Source organism: Oncorhynchus gorbuscha, linkage group LG01 (assembly GCF_021184085.1).
Source record: "Oncorhynchus gorbuscha isolate QuinsamMale2020 ecotype Even-year linkage group LG01, OgorEven_v1.0, whole genome shotgun sequence".
NCBI classification, from domain to species: domain Eukaryota; kingdom Metazoa; phylum Chordata; class Actinopteri; order Salmoniformes; family Salmonidae; genus Oncorhynchus; species Oncorhynchus gorbuscha.
The window spans coordinates 89,458,276-89,473,780 of NC_060173.1; the positions used below are offsets into that span (position 1 = coordinate 89,458,276).

At 40.1% G+C, this 15,505-nt stretch overlaps 1 protein-coding gene across 1 annotated transcript in view; it reads left to right on the forward strand.

Moving 5' to 3' along the window:
• Positions 1-14,590, forward strand: part of LOC124045483 (ankyrin repeat domain-containing protein 10-like) — a 30,766-nt gene extending 16,176 nt beyond the window's left edge. The window contains exons 4-5 of the mRNA XM_046364804.1: positions 10,213-10,469; positions 13,520-14,590. Of these exons, the coding sequence (XP_046220760.1) occupies positions 10,213-10,469; positions 13,520-13,803 (541 nt within the window). The 3' untranslated portion in view covers positions 13,804-14,590. The remainder of the gene's footprint in view (positions 1-10,212; positions 10,470-13,519) is intronic.
• Positions 14,591-15,505: the final 915 nt, after the last annotated feature.

Genomic DNA, 15,505 nt, shown 5'->3' on the forward strand with positions numbered 1-15,505 from the left:
ATAGTGGAGTTTGGAGTGTGACTGAGGTTGTGGACAGGTGTCTTTTTTATACTGATAACAAGTTCAAACAGGTGCCATTAATACAGGTAACGAGTGGAGGACAGAGGAGCTTCTTAAAGAAGAAGTTACAGGTCTGTGAGAGCCAGAAATCTTGCTTGTTTGTAGGTGACCAAATATTTATTTTCCACCATAATTTGCAAATAAATTCATTAAATATCCTACAATGTGATTTTCTGTTTTTTTTGTTTTCTCGTTTTGTCCGTCATAGTTGAAGGGTACCTATGATGAACATTACAGGCCTCATCTTTTTAAGTGGGAGAACTTGCACAATTGGTGGCTGACTAAATACTTTTTTGTCCCACTGTACACATATTTAGCAAATGTTATTGTAGGTGTAGCAAAATTATTGTGCTTAGGAGCTAGAAGCAGAGCTGCCATATCTGTCTGCGTCATCTTATCACTCAAGATGTGTGATTTTAATTAAATATTTTAATTCTCTTGTGAAATCACTGAAGCCATGGAGCATGTCCTTGTTTGTGGGTTTGTCCCTGAACCACCTCGAATAGCCTATCTGAAAGAGGATCATTTTCTAATAAAAAAATGATAGTTCAACCGTCTATCATAGTGTTTTCTGCATCTCAAGACTCAAGTTCAACGTATTAAGAAGATGACCTATTTTCTTGTTGTTTGTCAGTGGCAGTACATTGACAAGGACCGTGGCCCATTTTATTCTGGACAGGTGCTTTTCTTGTGACCTGATCATGTTGAATCATCCTGCACAAACCATGAATATCTCAGCCGGCATACTTACTCACAGAAGCTTGGTTGTCTTCTATTGTTGGTTCAGTTATTTTCTTCTCCCATCAACGTTTACATGATCTTTCCAGATCATTTACCCAATCTCTTGGTATCATTATTCACAGATCTTCTTCAACAATACATGCATGGAGCAGCAAGTGCAGCAAGGTAACTTCATTGTTAGGGAATTTCAGGCCAAATGTTCTGGTTTATTCAAATATATAAATCAAATGTATTTATAAAGCCCTTCTTACATCAGCTGATATCTCAAAGGGCTGTGCAGAAACCCAGCCTAAGACCCCAAACAGCAAGCAATGCAGGTGTAGAAGCACGGCTTAGCAAAACAGGTGTAGAACCCTAAATGTATGGTTTTACTTCACCATCATAATAGGGCAATGAATATTAATTAGTGTTTGTTTCATTCAAATTAGTTATCCATTTTGATTTTGACGTGGGGAAAAATAGCATAATTCGCAATCAAAACCTTAAATATCTAGAAACATGCCTATATCGTTTTGAACCTAAAACATCAAACTTTATTTAATTTCACTTTTTGGATTCTCCTTTTGAATTTCTTGTCATGAGCCTCTAGCACTTTTAGGGTTTTACAATGAGCTACTCTAGGGGGTAAGCTCAGTAGATTTAGTGAATAGAGAATCACTCTGGGTAGTGTAGTGGATAGAGAAAAGTCCAGAGTAGAGCAGTCACTAGGGTCATACTATTTAACTGTATATAATGCTAACATTATAATGCTATAAATATTTTGCTTGTATAAAAGAACCTGTTCTGTTTTTGAATGTCACCTTCAGTATTAACCCATTTCTATGATATACCGTAAGATCTGTTTTGATTATCTGATCTTCTGTCACATTTTCTCTCATGAAAGTGGCAATGAGAAGAGAGAAAAAATACTTAATAGAAAAACGTATGATCTCTTCTTTTTTGTACTGTCAACAAATAAGACTCAGAAACCTCCACATCTCAATGTTTTGCAGCCATTGAATTCGAAATGACTTGATTTTTTCAAGTAATCCTAGAAAAGTGGGAGAATAGACACTGCAGAGTCTGCCCCGTTCCCTGGGATAGCCGTACTGTTGTGGCATTGAGTGTTCTCACTATCGCTTCCTATCTACAAACTGGCAAACTGTTGAGGTATTTCATGCGGTGATTGGTTTTAATGCTAGGACATTTATGAATATCTTTTTAAATAGTTTGATTTCTTTAGACATGTTTAGACCTGCATGCTTTGCTTAATATTACCTGTCCCTGTATTTTATTTGTAAACTAACCATAGGACCCAATTTATGATTAGTGATCTTTTAATTAGTCCTATGTAAAGTTACAGGTCAGCATGATTTTTAGGATCTCTCTCGAAGGTGATAGGCTAGCAACAGAAGGCAGTGGTTGTGTGTTCACAACTGAAAAGCAAAGCATACCAGGCATTTAAAAGAGAAATTAACGCTTCCTTACTTACTACTCAGTTTTGGACATGGTCATCCTGTATTATAAACTGGGTGGTTCAAGCCCTAAATGCTGATTGGCTGAAAGCCGTGGTATATCAGACCGAATACCATGGGTATGACATACCATTTATTCTTACTCTAATTATGTTGATATCAGTTCATAATAGCAATAAGGCACCTCAGGGGGTTGTGATATATGGCCAATCTACCACGGCTAAGGGCTGTGTTCTAGCACTCCTCGTTGCGTTGTGCATACGAACAGCCTTTAGCTGTGGTATATTGGCCATATACCACACCACCTCGGGCCTTATTGCTTAATTATAGACCATTTAGAATCCAACAGTCTGATTATTCAAGATACTGTATCACCCTTTAGCATTCACACACATGACGGGTCTCAATAACAGGACATGAGTGTGATTGTAGATATCATTGTGTTTCAAATAAAGTTGGTGTTCATTTACCGCTCTCTTCTCGACCTGAACTATGTCAAACTTTGCAGTTAAACAAAAAATCGAAATGGATCACTTTGTAGTACAGGAACAAAATGGGAGAGGGTGGGCGATAGAATGTAGTTGGCTAGAATTCAGGGGCAGGAAGAGGGGGGAATGCAAGGCCTCCCTTATCTAAGGGATTTGCCCTGAGCAAGACTGCAATCAGTCTATTGTTGTTCATGTCAGCTCTGGCATCATTCGATTGGCTCCCGTGCTGAGCTATGTGATGAGTTGCGCCAGAGACTAAGAACCATAGCTGAAAACTTCAGAAGAGCTGCAGGATCAAAAACCCACTTAGCTTAACTGAGTATGTTTTTACGTTTCTATTGGACATTCATCGTTAGTAGGCACATTTACAACATTCAGTGATGTGAGAGCTGACATATGTTGGTATATTAATCAATTTGGCCACTGGATGTTTTTGTTTTTGACTCATCCCAGAAACCAGGTTACCATTATTGTGGACCTGTCTCCAAATATAATTCACAGGGGGAAGGGGGATTTCCTTTTGTCCATTGACGGTTTAAAGCCAAGATGACAAATGCAGTTAGAGCAACTAAAATAGAGTTTCTCCAGTGCCGCTCTGATCCTATGAAGGGAAATGCTACATTATCAGGCTTGAACAGAACTCTCAGAACAGTGTTCCCAAAATAGAGGGTTTTCTATGGAGACCCTTACACTATATAGTACAAAAGTATTTTACATGTGGACACCCCAAATTTGTGGATTTGTCTATTTCAGCCACACCCATTGCTAACAGATGTATGAAATTGAGCACACTGCCATGCAATCTCCATAGACAAACATTGGCAGTAGAATGGTCTTACTGAAGAGTTCAGTGACTTTCAATGTGGTGCCTTTCCAACAAGTCAGTTTGTCAAATTTCTGCCCTGCTTGAGCTGCCCCGGTCAACTGGAAGTGCTTTTATTGTGAAGTGGAAACCTAGGAGCAACAACGGCTCAGCCGTGAAGTGGCAGCCACACAAGCTCACAGAACGGGATTGCTGAAGCGCGTAGAGTTTAAAAATCGTCTGTCCTCGGTTGCAACTCATTACCAAGATTCCAAACTGCCTCTTGAAGCAACGTTAGCAGAAGAACTGTTAGTTGGGAGTCTTATGAAATGGGTTTCTATGGCCGAGCAGCCGCACACCATCCTAAGATCACCATGCGCAATGCCAAAAGTCGGCTGGAGTGGTGTAAAGCTCAGTGGAAGCAGTGGAAACTCGTTCTCTGGCGTGATGACTCACGGTTCACAATCTGTCAGTCCAACGGACAACTCTGGGTTTGGCGGATGCCAGGAGAACGCTACCTGCCTGAATGAGACGGCATAGGGCTGTTTTTCATGGTTCAGGCTATGGCCCCAGTGAAGGGAAATCTTAACGCTACAGCATACGATTCTCTGCTTCTAACTTTGTGGCAAAAGTTTGGCGAAGGCCCTTTCTTGTTTCAGCATGGCAATGCCCCTGTGCACAACGAGGTCCACACAGAAATGGTTTGTCTCGATCTGTGTGGAAGAAGTCGACTGGCCTGCACAGAGCCCTGACCTCAACCCCATCGAACACCTTTGGGATTAATTGTTACACCGACTGCCTAATCACCCAACATCAGTGCCCTACCTCACTAATGCTCTTGTGGCTGATTTTATTTTTCCCCCTATATTTTAAGATATTTCTCTTTAACATACAAATAAGCATGTGTTCTGTTATGAAATGCATAGCAGAGATTTTCATACGCTTAAAACTACACATGTAAGATTTTTATATACTCTAATAAAGGTGAATTTAAAGTGAAACATCTGATCCAGCTGAACTTATTGAGGATCCAAAGTTCCGATTTAGACATTATCGCTTCGTCTGGATGGATCATCTGTCCACAACTCTGCTTGAGTCAAAGGGCCATTATGCTAAGATTGTAACGTTATCTACAGACTCATTCAAGTGCAATAATGAATTGCTACATTGACGCAAATTTTCAAGAGACATTTTATATATTTTCCGTTTGTCTCTACAGTTGTATTTCAGTAGCTAGAGGTCATGTATGTAGTGTTAAAAGCATATCGTCCAGCAGGATTTCATAAACTAATCTTCGGAATGCTGATATTCACTTTGAGGGTTCATGATTCAAGCACACTTTACTTGAATGGTTGTTCACAATGGCTCCATTGCCTATGTTGGAAGTTTTTCATATGTTTGGTGCCAGAAGCTAGACTGGATGCCAGTCTATTTCTGACATATCCAACTCACATTGTTGTTGTCATTCCAAACAATATGGCATGCTACTGACAAATGAGGAGTTAACCCATAAACACACTGGCATCAAGTCTGGCCAGAAATCTGATTTAAACTGTAGCCCTATGAAAGATCTAATGAGGGGCACTATGTGTACAAAGGAACAAGGCACCACATAAAACAAATCCATAATATTTTGATTCTTACTGTGTCTTTATATCTAATGTGTTGCCTCCAAATCTTTAACTTTATTATGGAGATAATTGATTGTAATAACATAATTCGGATTTAATTATTTAAGTGAATGGGAACATGTGGTCCTACTGGTAATTCATAATATTATATAATTCTTATATTTGAGCTATTCTTTTTACATGTTCAGTCCTTTTAACTTATTGGACTAAGTTCTCTAGTTCTTTAAAACCAGTAAACTGATGGGTTAAGCCTATATTAGTGTTGTGGTTGTGTGGCTTAAAAATAGCTTCTAACCTGTCACATTGATACTTTTGGGCGAATGGTATCCTATCAGTTACTTCAGCATCTGCTAACATACAATTAGCAAACATTCTGTGTGATTATGTTCAACCAAAAGTCACTTTCATTCATCTTTTTGGGATGTTATTTCCAGGATTCCTTCTTCAAGCCCATGTTCTCTACTTTTCTAACCAATTGTTTTTCTTGTAATGAAGAACACTTTTGCAGTTTGTTCTAAGAAAAAGAGAAGCAACCTTTTTAAAAGGATCTTAGTCAGTCTAATTTGATCCATAATAAATTAGTCTAGTTCAAGGAGATGGGAGTTGCTAGCTATCCTTTTTTTCTCTTTAAAAAAAAATCCATTTACTTTAAATGGATAGTTTGGGTTTTTGGCAATGGGACCTTTGCCGACGAACCCGTTGATACCATTTTATGTCTCTGCGTGCAGTTTGAACGAAGCGCAATGACTTGAAGTCTGTCGACTTCCAGTCTTTGCTCTAATGCTAGTTAGCATTGGCTCGCAAAACTACCTTTTTAATTGCCAAAATCCTGAACTATTATTTTAATGAAACATCTGGTCTTTGTCAGTGACAGCAGGGGGTGGGTCCAGGCCTGGGGTGGGATGGGATGGGATAGGATAGTAAGGTTGGAGGGGTTAGACATATATAATACACATGACATACGCATAGTATAATTACGTTTTGTTGATAATAAACTACAGTATATCTCGTTTGTCCCTTCAACAAATTCACTTAGTGTTGGGTTGAAATGTTACCTGATTACTAATACAAAAATAGGCAATTTTTCAGAAGCCAGAGCAGAATACTTTGGTGTCATGTTCTTTGTGCACATAATGTTCCCTACACTGGTTGTATTATATTCTCTGGCACCCTGAAGGATTGTTACTCCTCTTAGTGAGACCCGTCAGTCTACAGTACATGCTCACAAATTCTATATAAACAAAACTTTTGCTTGAAGGTGGGATCTCTTGGAAGCGTTAATTTTTGTTTTTTCAAACTGAGTCAGAATGGGGGGAATGGGATATGTATGCAAGTTAATCATGTGTGATTTTTGTTTTGTTTTTATTCAACAGAGGAATGTGATCTTAAGCACGTTAATTACAGTGCATTTTGATTTAATTTATTGTTTTGACTTTGTACACATTAAGATAGTTCTAGGGATCGTAAGAAAGACAAAGCACTGAGTTTATGAATGAGTGAACAACAGTATCTAAACTGGAGTATATATTTCTTCATGGATGTCACTGGGTTGCTACACCTTTCACTTTATTCACATTTATAACTCATATTTGAAGCGTGCCTCTTCAGGGTGCTCATCTAGAGACCCCTCGCTGCGGTGTTGCATCAACATTACGTCAATTTTTGACTTAATTAAATCGTGTAGCAAATATAGAATATGTTAGAGTATGTGGTCTTTTCTGTAGCCTACAGGCTGTAGATAAAATGTATGACAATGTAATGAGACTGACAGTTTTTACATGCAGGTTTCTCTGATCAAATAGCCTAACCTAAATGACACCCGATCAAATAGCCTAACCTAAATGACACCCGATCAAATAGCCTAACCTAAATGACACCCGATCAAATAGTCTAACGGTTAGACTCTAACCTAAATGACACCCGATCAAATAGCCTAACCTAAATGACACCCGATCAAATAGTCTAACCTAAATGACACCCGATCAAATAGCCTAACCTAAATGACACCCGATCAAATAGCCTAACCTAAATGACACCCGATCAAATACAAATATGCGTTGTCATGTTAACAAACAATCCTAAAAACAGCTGTACAACTGTTGTCCAGGAGTTTCACCCCATTGACATGATCAGTAGTTTCAAGTTTGTATCTGTCAATGTTTGACAAGCTGGTTATAGCAAGAAATGTAATACTTCTGCATTTCCCGCAGTGTAAACACATTGCAAATAGGCTCACTAACTCCTGAAGAAGTTGGATATCTGATATTCAGAGCTTAAATTGCCAAGTTGATTAGTCAGAGCATTTATGACTAATAAAGCCTATGCAATGGCCTGTTTTACTAATGGTGGGCTGCAACTTGATGGCCATTCATACAATTCCATTGTGGATGTCATGGCAGGCTACTACACCCCAGTAAGCACGAGCCAACGTCTCTCTTTGTTCCTATCTGGACAAAATGTCTTTTTTTAATTATTTTTTTACAAGTGGTGGGCTTACCACACAGATGGGCATTCATAAACTTAAATCTCAGGCAAAACTGTAGGCTATATGTCAGTAAGCACGGACCAACACTAATGCCTTTTTGGTCGTCTCTTTTTTATTTTTTATTCTTTTTTTTGTACAGTCCAAAATCTGAACCAATCATAGACATCTATAAATGACATATTTTCAACTTTAATTTAGAAGCAATAAGGCAATTTTTTTGGAACATCGGGAAAATACATATTTTTCAATGTCAGGAAAAGATACCGTTTCAACATCCTGGAAAATATGCATTTTAAACATACGGAAAATACACATGTTCATCTTTCATACAGAACCTAAATTGAACCCAACTTCAACGTCTGGAAAGTATGTATATTACACGTCTTTTCAACGTCCTACAACCCCTTACAGCAACACTGCAGTAGCAGGTTATTTGCCTAGTGCATCATTGCAATCTATATGAGGCAGAGACTGCCCACAAGGTCAAGTGTTTCTCATTTCTAAATAATACAACAAAAAACGTTCAATCAATGCGGGGGACCTGCCTCGAATGCCCTCTTCCCCTTACAAAGACCTGGTTGTTCAGCTTGGGAAATTATTTTGCCACGGAATCCAATGGTGTTTAGCCTCGGAACAACAAGTGCAGAATGGTTCTCCCATTAGCCAGCAGAAATGTTTGGCGATTGGCATCCAAACAGTCAAGTTTCGGTCCTCTGTTAGCTTAGAGTATTTTTCGAGACACTTCCTGGAAATGAATTGAACCATGTTCATGGCAGAGCAGAGCAGACCTCAAGCCTTACAAGGGAATATTTTTGGTCTGCTACAGCACATGACAGGAACAGTGACCAGGCAATTATCTACCTGGTGTCTGTTTTTGTTTATGACCTGCTTAGAAGCGGGTCACTGGTTTGGCCCTGTCTGATCGCTTTAGATGGCCAAAATTGGCCTAGTAGCCAGGTTAGAGTAGTCCTATCTTTTTAGACTAATTTGCTTTGATGCTCACTTTTTTTTACTTTTTACCCAACTCATTTTAGAAGTACAGACACAGAAAACAGCTCAAACACTGATGCTCCGAATTGTTACCCACCCAGTGACATCCTTGTCTTCTTTCTAGCATATCTATAAGCATTATGGAAATCGTGATTATAAATCAGGATCAACTATGCTCACTGCATTGCTGTTCGCTCATTCATAAAGTCCTACTGTAGGTTTATTACAGGTTTATAGTGGCAACAGGAAATGACTAAACAGACTATCTGTTATGCACACGCCTGAATCTGAGACCAAATCAACCATAGGTCTTTTTGGTGTCTGCTGTGATACCAACATGAAGGGTGGTTGTTTTCTTAACCTTTATTGGTTCCTTCTGATTGGATGCCGGCTGCTTTGACATTGAAAACAGACAATCTTTTTTCTCCCTCTTCTTAAACAGTGAGTGCCACTGTAGAGCTCCAACATATTGTCTAATTTTTGCTTTTCTCTCCTGGAAGAAAGGACATCTTTCATCATCCCTGTTCCTTGAAGATTACTCTGCTGAATCTCTTTTCTTCTCTCTTATGCTTTTCCATTTTTATCCCTGTCTTCTTTGTCTCTTCTTCCATCTGCATCAAATCATGAACATGGATGTACTGAAAAAAAACTAGCTTTCCCTGTGACCGATGAATGAGTTGGAGGACCCTGAAGCCTGTCTTGAGGACTGCCTTTGGACCAAATAAGCAGAACTTTGATCCTGTGTTGCCAGTCTCTACTCACTTTAGCAAGAATTTAACTATTATTCAGCTTTTTTTAGAGACACTTTGTTAGCTTCACACACACACCCACTCACTCATATTTACGTCTCATACACACACATACATGCACATACATTTTCTGCAAGGTGGACTTGATGACTTGATACCATGATTTTGACCCTGTTCAACCTCTCTGTAGCTGAAAATCAAGTGCTGTTTTCAGAACACCACCTTGTGTAACTTTTCCTCTTTTTGACTATTATATATTTCTTTGAGGTCACCGTCAATCAGAATGAACTTGTCCGTTATCTCCAAGGATGTGCATTTCTGCCACTCAATGTTTTGCATCTTTGAAATGTATCAACATTTCTGGGATGTGGGAATGACTTTGGTCTCCTGATTCAGACATTTTTTAAATGTGTGCATATTGATAGTTATTTATCATGTTCTCTTGCAGTAGACAGCTCTACATGTTCATTTAAAAAAAGATGAGATTTTTATTTCCAGATGCACTTAATTTCAGGGGAAAAAATATCTAAAGGGATCAGTTGTCATCTCTCCCTCAAAGAGATAATGGTATTGTAGATGTGCAAGGTTAGTGTAATAGAGGCAGTCAGGGATGTGTGTGTGTGTGTGTGTGTGTGTGTGTGTGTGTGTGTGTGTGTGTGTGTGTGTGTGTGTGTGTGTGTGTGTGTGTGTGTGTGTGTGTGTGTGTGTGTGTGTGTGTGTGTGTGTGTGTGTGTGTGTGTGTGTGTGTGTGTGAGATCCCTGGCTATGGCCGGGCGTAGGTTTCTCTAATGCTCTCTTCTCTTATTGCGCAGTATGAGGAACGCTAGTGGGCTGTCCGCCGCTGACCTGGCCCATGCCCAGGGGTTCCGCGAATGTGCTGAGATGCTCTCCAATGCGCAGAACCTGACCCAGACCCAGTTTAACGGCTTCTGTCTGAACGATACCACCCAGAACGGAGGCCACTCCCACCCTCTCATCCTAGGGCGGAGCCTCCTTAATGGGGCACCCAATAGAAAGAGATCGTTTGATAACATGGAAGCCAATCAAATCAAGAAGGCCAGAACTGACGGTAGATTTTTGCAGTTTTAATACTCTGTAAAAAATAACTTCAATTTGCGAGGGATTATTAACGTATTCCAGTGACCTTTTTTTTTAATGAGCAAGAGTTTTAGGGTGATTCATCTCCTGACTATGGTTGCAAAGAGAACTGGTAATTTACCAAAGTTACCGGCATCTTCTGCAATCTGGTCATTTTGCTAATTTATACTTTTAAAAAATGTATTCATGTTCAGCTCTGGAAAAAATTGAGACCACTGCAACATGATCAGTTACTCTGGTTTTACTATTTATAGGTATGTGTTTGGGTAAAATGAACATTTTTGTTTTATTCTATAAACTACTGATTTACTTTTCACCACCAGTTTGGAGCCAAAATGTTTACAACAAAGACTTATTAACATAGTAAAATAAGTGTGTAAAATATACAGTACCAGTCAAAAGTTTGGAGACACCTACTCATTCAAGGTTTTTTCTTATTTTTTTACTATTTTCTACATTGTATAATAATAGTGAATACATCAACACTATGAAATGACATATCGAATCATTTAGTAACCAAAAATGGTTTAAACAAATCAAAATATATTTGATATTTTTCAATGTAGCCACCCTTGGAACACTCTTGGTATTCTCTCAACCAGATTCATGAGGTAGTCACCTGGAATGCATTTCAATTAACAGGTGTGCCTTGTTAAAAGTTAATTTGTGGAATGTATTTATTTGATGTGTTTGAGCCAATAAGTTGTGTTGTGACACGGTAGGGGTGGTAAACAGAAGATAGCCCTATTTGTTTAAGAGACCAAGTCCATATTAATGCTAAAAACAGCTCAAATAAGCAAAGAGAAACAATTCATTGTTACTTTAAGACATGAAGGTCCGTCAATCCTTAACATTTCAAGAACTTTGAAAGTTTCTTCAAGTGCAGTTGCAAAAACCATCTAGCGCTATGATGAAACTGGCTCTCATGAGGACCGCCAAATGGAAAGGAAGACCCAGAGTTACCTCTGCTGCAAAAGATAAGTTCATTAGAGTTAACTGCACCTCTGATTTGCAGCACAAATGAATGCTTCACAGAGTTCAAGTAACAGACCAAACACATCAACTGTTCAGAGGACACTGTGTACAGTTTTTATTTTTTTATTTCACCTTTATTAAACCAGGCAGGCCAGTTAAGGACAAGTTCTCATTTACAACTGCGACCTGGCCAAAATAGAGCAAAGCAGTGCAACACAAACAACATATTTTAAGTCAGAACCGTCCAGAGTAGTGATGCTAGATGGGCGGGCAGTGATCGGTTGAAGAGCATGCATTTAGTTTTGCTTGAATTTAAGAGCAGTTGGAGGCCACGAAGGAGTGTTGTATGTCATTGAAGCTCATCTGGAGGTTTGTTATCAGACTTTCATGGTTGAATTGCTGCAAACAAAAACCACTACTGAAGGACACCAATAATAAGAAGACACGATCAATGGTCATTAGACCGGTGGAAATCTGTCGTTTTGATCTGGAGTCCAGATTTGATGTTTTTTGTTCCAACTTCTGTGTCTTTGTGAGACGCAGAGTAGGTGAACGAATTATCTCTGCATGTGTGGTTCCCACCGTGCAACATGGAGGTGGTGTGGGGGCGCTTTGCTGGTGACACTGTCTGTGATTTATTTAGAATTCAAGGCACACTTAACCAGCATGGCTACATGAGCATTCTGCAGCGACACGCCATCCCATCTGCTTTGCGCATAGTGGGACTATCATTTGTTTTTCAACAGGACAATGACCCAAAACGCACCACCAGGCTGTGTAAGGGCTATTTGGCCAAGGAGAGTGATGGAGTGCTGCATCAGATGACCTGGCTTCCACTATCACCCAACCTTAACCCAATTGAGATGGTTTGGGATGAGTTGGACCGCAGAGTGAAGGAAAAGCAGCCAACAAGTGCTCAGCATATGTGGGAACTCCAAGACTTTTTGGAAAATCGTTCCTCGTGAAGCTGGTTAAGAGAATGCCAAGAGTGCAAAGCTTAACACTTTTTTTGGTTACTACATGATTCCATGTTGTGTTATTTCATAGTTTTAAAGTCTTCGCTATTATTCTACAATGTAGAAAATATTTCAAATAAAGAAAACCCCTTGAAAAACCCACACCATAGGTGTGTCCAAACTTTTGACTGGATGTATATATTAGGGATATTTCATGCTGAAGCCCTCATTTAAAACTAATGGTATTCACTAAGTTGATGGGTTATATTTAGGATAATGTTTACAGCTTTGTCATACCCTTTTTGTTTGAAAATCATCTTATTTTATATCTGTTTGTTGGCCAGAGATGGACACCTGTGGTAATCTGAAGTACCCAAAAAAGGTCACTAGATGTCGCCTGATCAAATAAAATACTTTAAGTTACCAAAATGTTGGTAAACTTTTGAAAGTTTCCAGTAGTATAGCATCCATTTGCAGCCCTATTCCTGACTGAATGTTCTCCTCACCTAATTATGCGTAATAAAGCAAAGTGTCATAAAACCTTTCCGATTCTAAAATCCTGTTGTAAAACCATGATTAAACTGGCCTAGCCCATATGAGAACCTGGTAGAATATATTGTTTACTTAATTGTGCAGCGTTAGAATGAGCAGTATGAGGAAGAAGGGGGTGGCAGGGGACTTATCCTTTGCTGTTTGCCAGGCCTCTGAGGTTGACATGTAAAAGCATCTGCTTGTTTTATTAGACTTCTGCAAACTCTGGAGCAGAGTTTTGAGCTGTTGCCAGGAAGTTGATAAAGGCTGTAGGGAATCAGAAAATGGGACAGTGGCCGATTAAAAAAAATAATAAAAATAAAAGTATTTTATTTTTATTGCTGAATGATAAAGCCTAAAATTGGACATTGGATTTGCTGAGTAAGGTTGATTATTCTAAAATGCTAAATACCAGTGTCTCCCCTTCTGCCCAGACAGCCTGTGCATGATGGAATGACCTCTTTGGGCCTGTAGAGTATTCTGACCTGTATGTCATTGTATTCTTATTTAGTTGTATTCTAGATGGTAGCCCAACATGCTCATCCACTGCTCTAACTAGGTATGGGCCTGCCGCTGGGGATGCTGAATGGGTCGGTCTGCGGCGTCGGAGAGTTCCTGATGGAGAGCATACACCAGGAGAGCATGGAGTCAGCGCCACCGGCAGTGAGCTCAGATGGGCCAGGACCTTTGGCGTTTGGGATGAACGGGTCTGCGCCGGTGCCAGGCCTGGTGGACCAGGGGGGAGTGGAGGTGTCCACACCGGCCCCTAAGGAGCTGGAGATCTTCACTGTGGCCTCCATGCAGATCCCCTGTCGCTGCACTAACTCTTATGCCTACCTGTAGAGACCTTAGAGTGCATGTATTGAGTTGAGTGTTGACCCTCCTAGTCATTGTATCTTGGTAGAATGTCCATCAGGCCCTCTCTGGCCATGTTCTCTCACTGATGGAATTAATTTTAGTGCCATTGTTGGGTTCTTGGCATGATAATGATATATTTCCGGGTTCTAGAAATAAAGGCATAAATAGTTAATTTATTGTATTCTACATACATGTTAAGAAATCCATTGCCTTGCTACCATACTTAATTGATAGAGAAACATTAGTTTTATGTTTTGTTGTTGTACCAGGTTCTTTGAATGATCCACACAATTCTTGTTAAATAATCTTGTGTTTTTGGCAAAGCCCCTTAGGATGAGTGACTTCTGTTTTGCACAATTATCCCTCCACACCCTACATTGCCCAATGGTAACTGTAATAATGTTGTAAAATTTTAATCTACATTCCTTTGATGTAGAAACGCCCACACCTTGGGAACAATTTACTGAAACCAGCCTCACTTGGTTTCCGGAGAAGAATAGGGAGAAGATTAGACTTCGGTTAGTTCAAATCCTAGAGGCTGCACTGAAGTTTCCCTCCACATCTTGAATATGCAATGGCGGAATTCTGACCTTTACGAAGTTAGACCAGTGGTTCCCAACTGTTTTTTAACCGTGGCACACCTTGATGGGATAGCATTTCACTATTAATTTATTTAGTGGTAATGACCTCTTATTTTATCTGATCCATACAGCAAATCTATTTTCTGTGACAAACGTTTTTTTATACATTAAATATGGTTTGTTTGAAATAGTTCCTTACTCATGATTGTTATTGTGTGTGTGTACTAGAGGTCTTCGTGAATCCAGCTGGACACGAATCCCCGAGACCAGATCTGGGATGCAACCGTGTCCGGTTCGAGAATTCTTAATAATATGAAGGGTCTGGGTCGGCTCTGATAGGATTGCCTTGGGTATGTGTCATTTTTAACTGACTTTCTAGGACCCACATACATTCGAACACGAATGCTGCAGTAGAGCGCGAGACAGAGAAGTTGTATCATTTTTGCTGCTGCTCTTTGTTTTTCATGAGAGTGGTACGTGTAGCTTGTTGTTGGCCAATCATAAGAGCCAATGTATGCTTGGTCCGAAAATGTGAGCAACAAACCTATCGGCTGCCTTCGATACTGTGAACCATCAGATCCTCCTCTCCACCCTCTCCGAGTTGGGCATCTCCGGCGCGGCCCACGCTTGGATTGCGTCCTACCTGACAGGTCGCTCCTACCAGGTGGCGTGGCGAGAATCTGTCTCCTCACCACGCGCTCTCACCACTGGTGTCCCCCAGGGCTCTGTTCTAGGCCCTCTCCTATTCTCGCTATACACCAAGTCACTTGGCTCTGTCATAACCTCACATGGTCTCTCCTATCATTGCTATGCAGACGACACACAATTAATCTTCTCCTTTACCCCTTCTGATGACCAGGTGGCGAATCGCATCTCTGCATGTCTGGCAGACATATCAGTGTGGATGACGGATCACCACCTCAAGCTGAACCTCGGCAAGACGGAGCTGCTCTTCCTCCCGGGGAAGGACTGCCCGTTCCATGATCTCGCCATCACGGTTGACAACTCCATTGTGTCCTCCTCCCAGAGCGCTAAGAACCTTGGCGTGATCCTGGACAACACCCTGTCGTTCTCAACTAACATCAAGGCGGTGGCCTGTTCCTGTA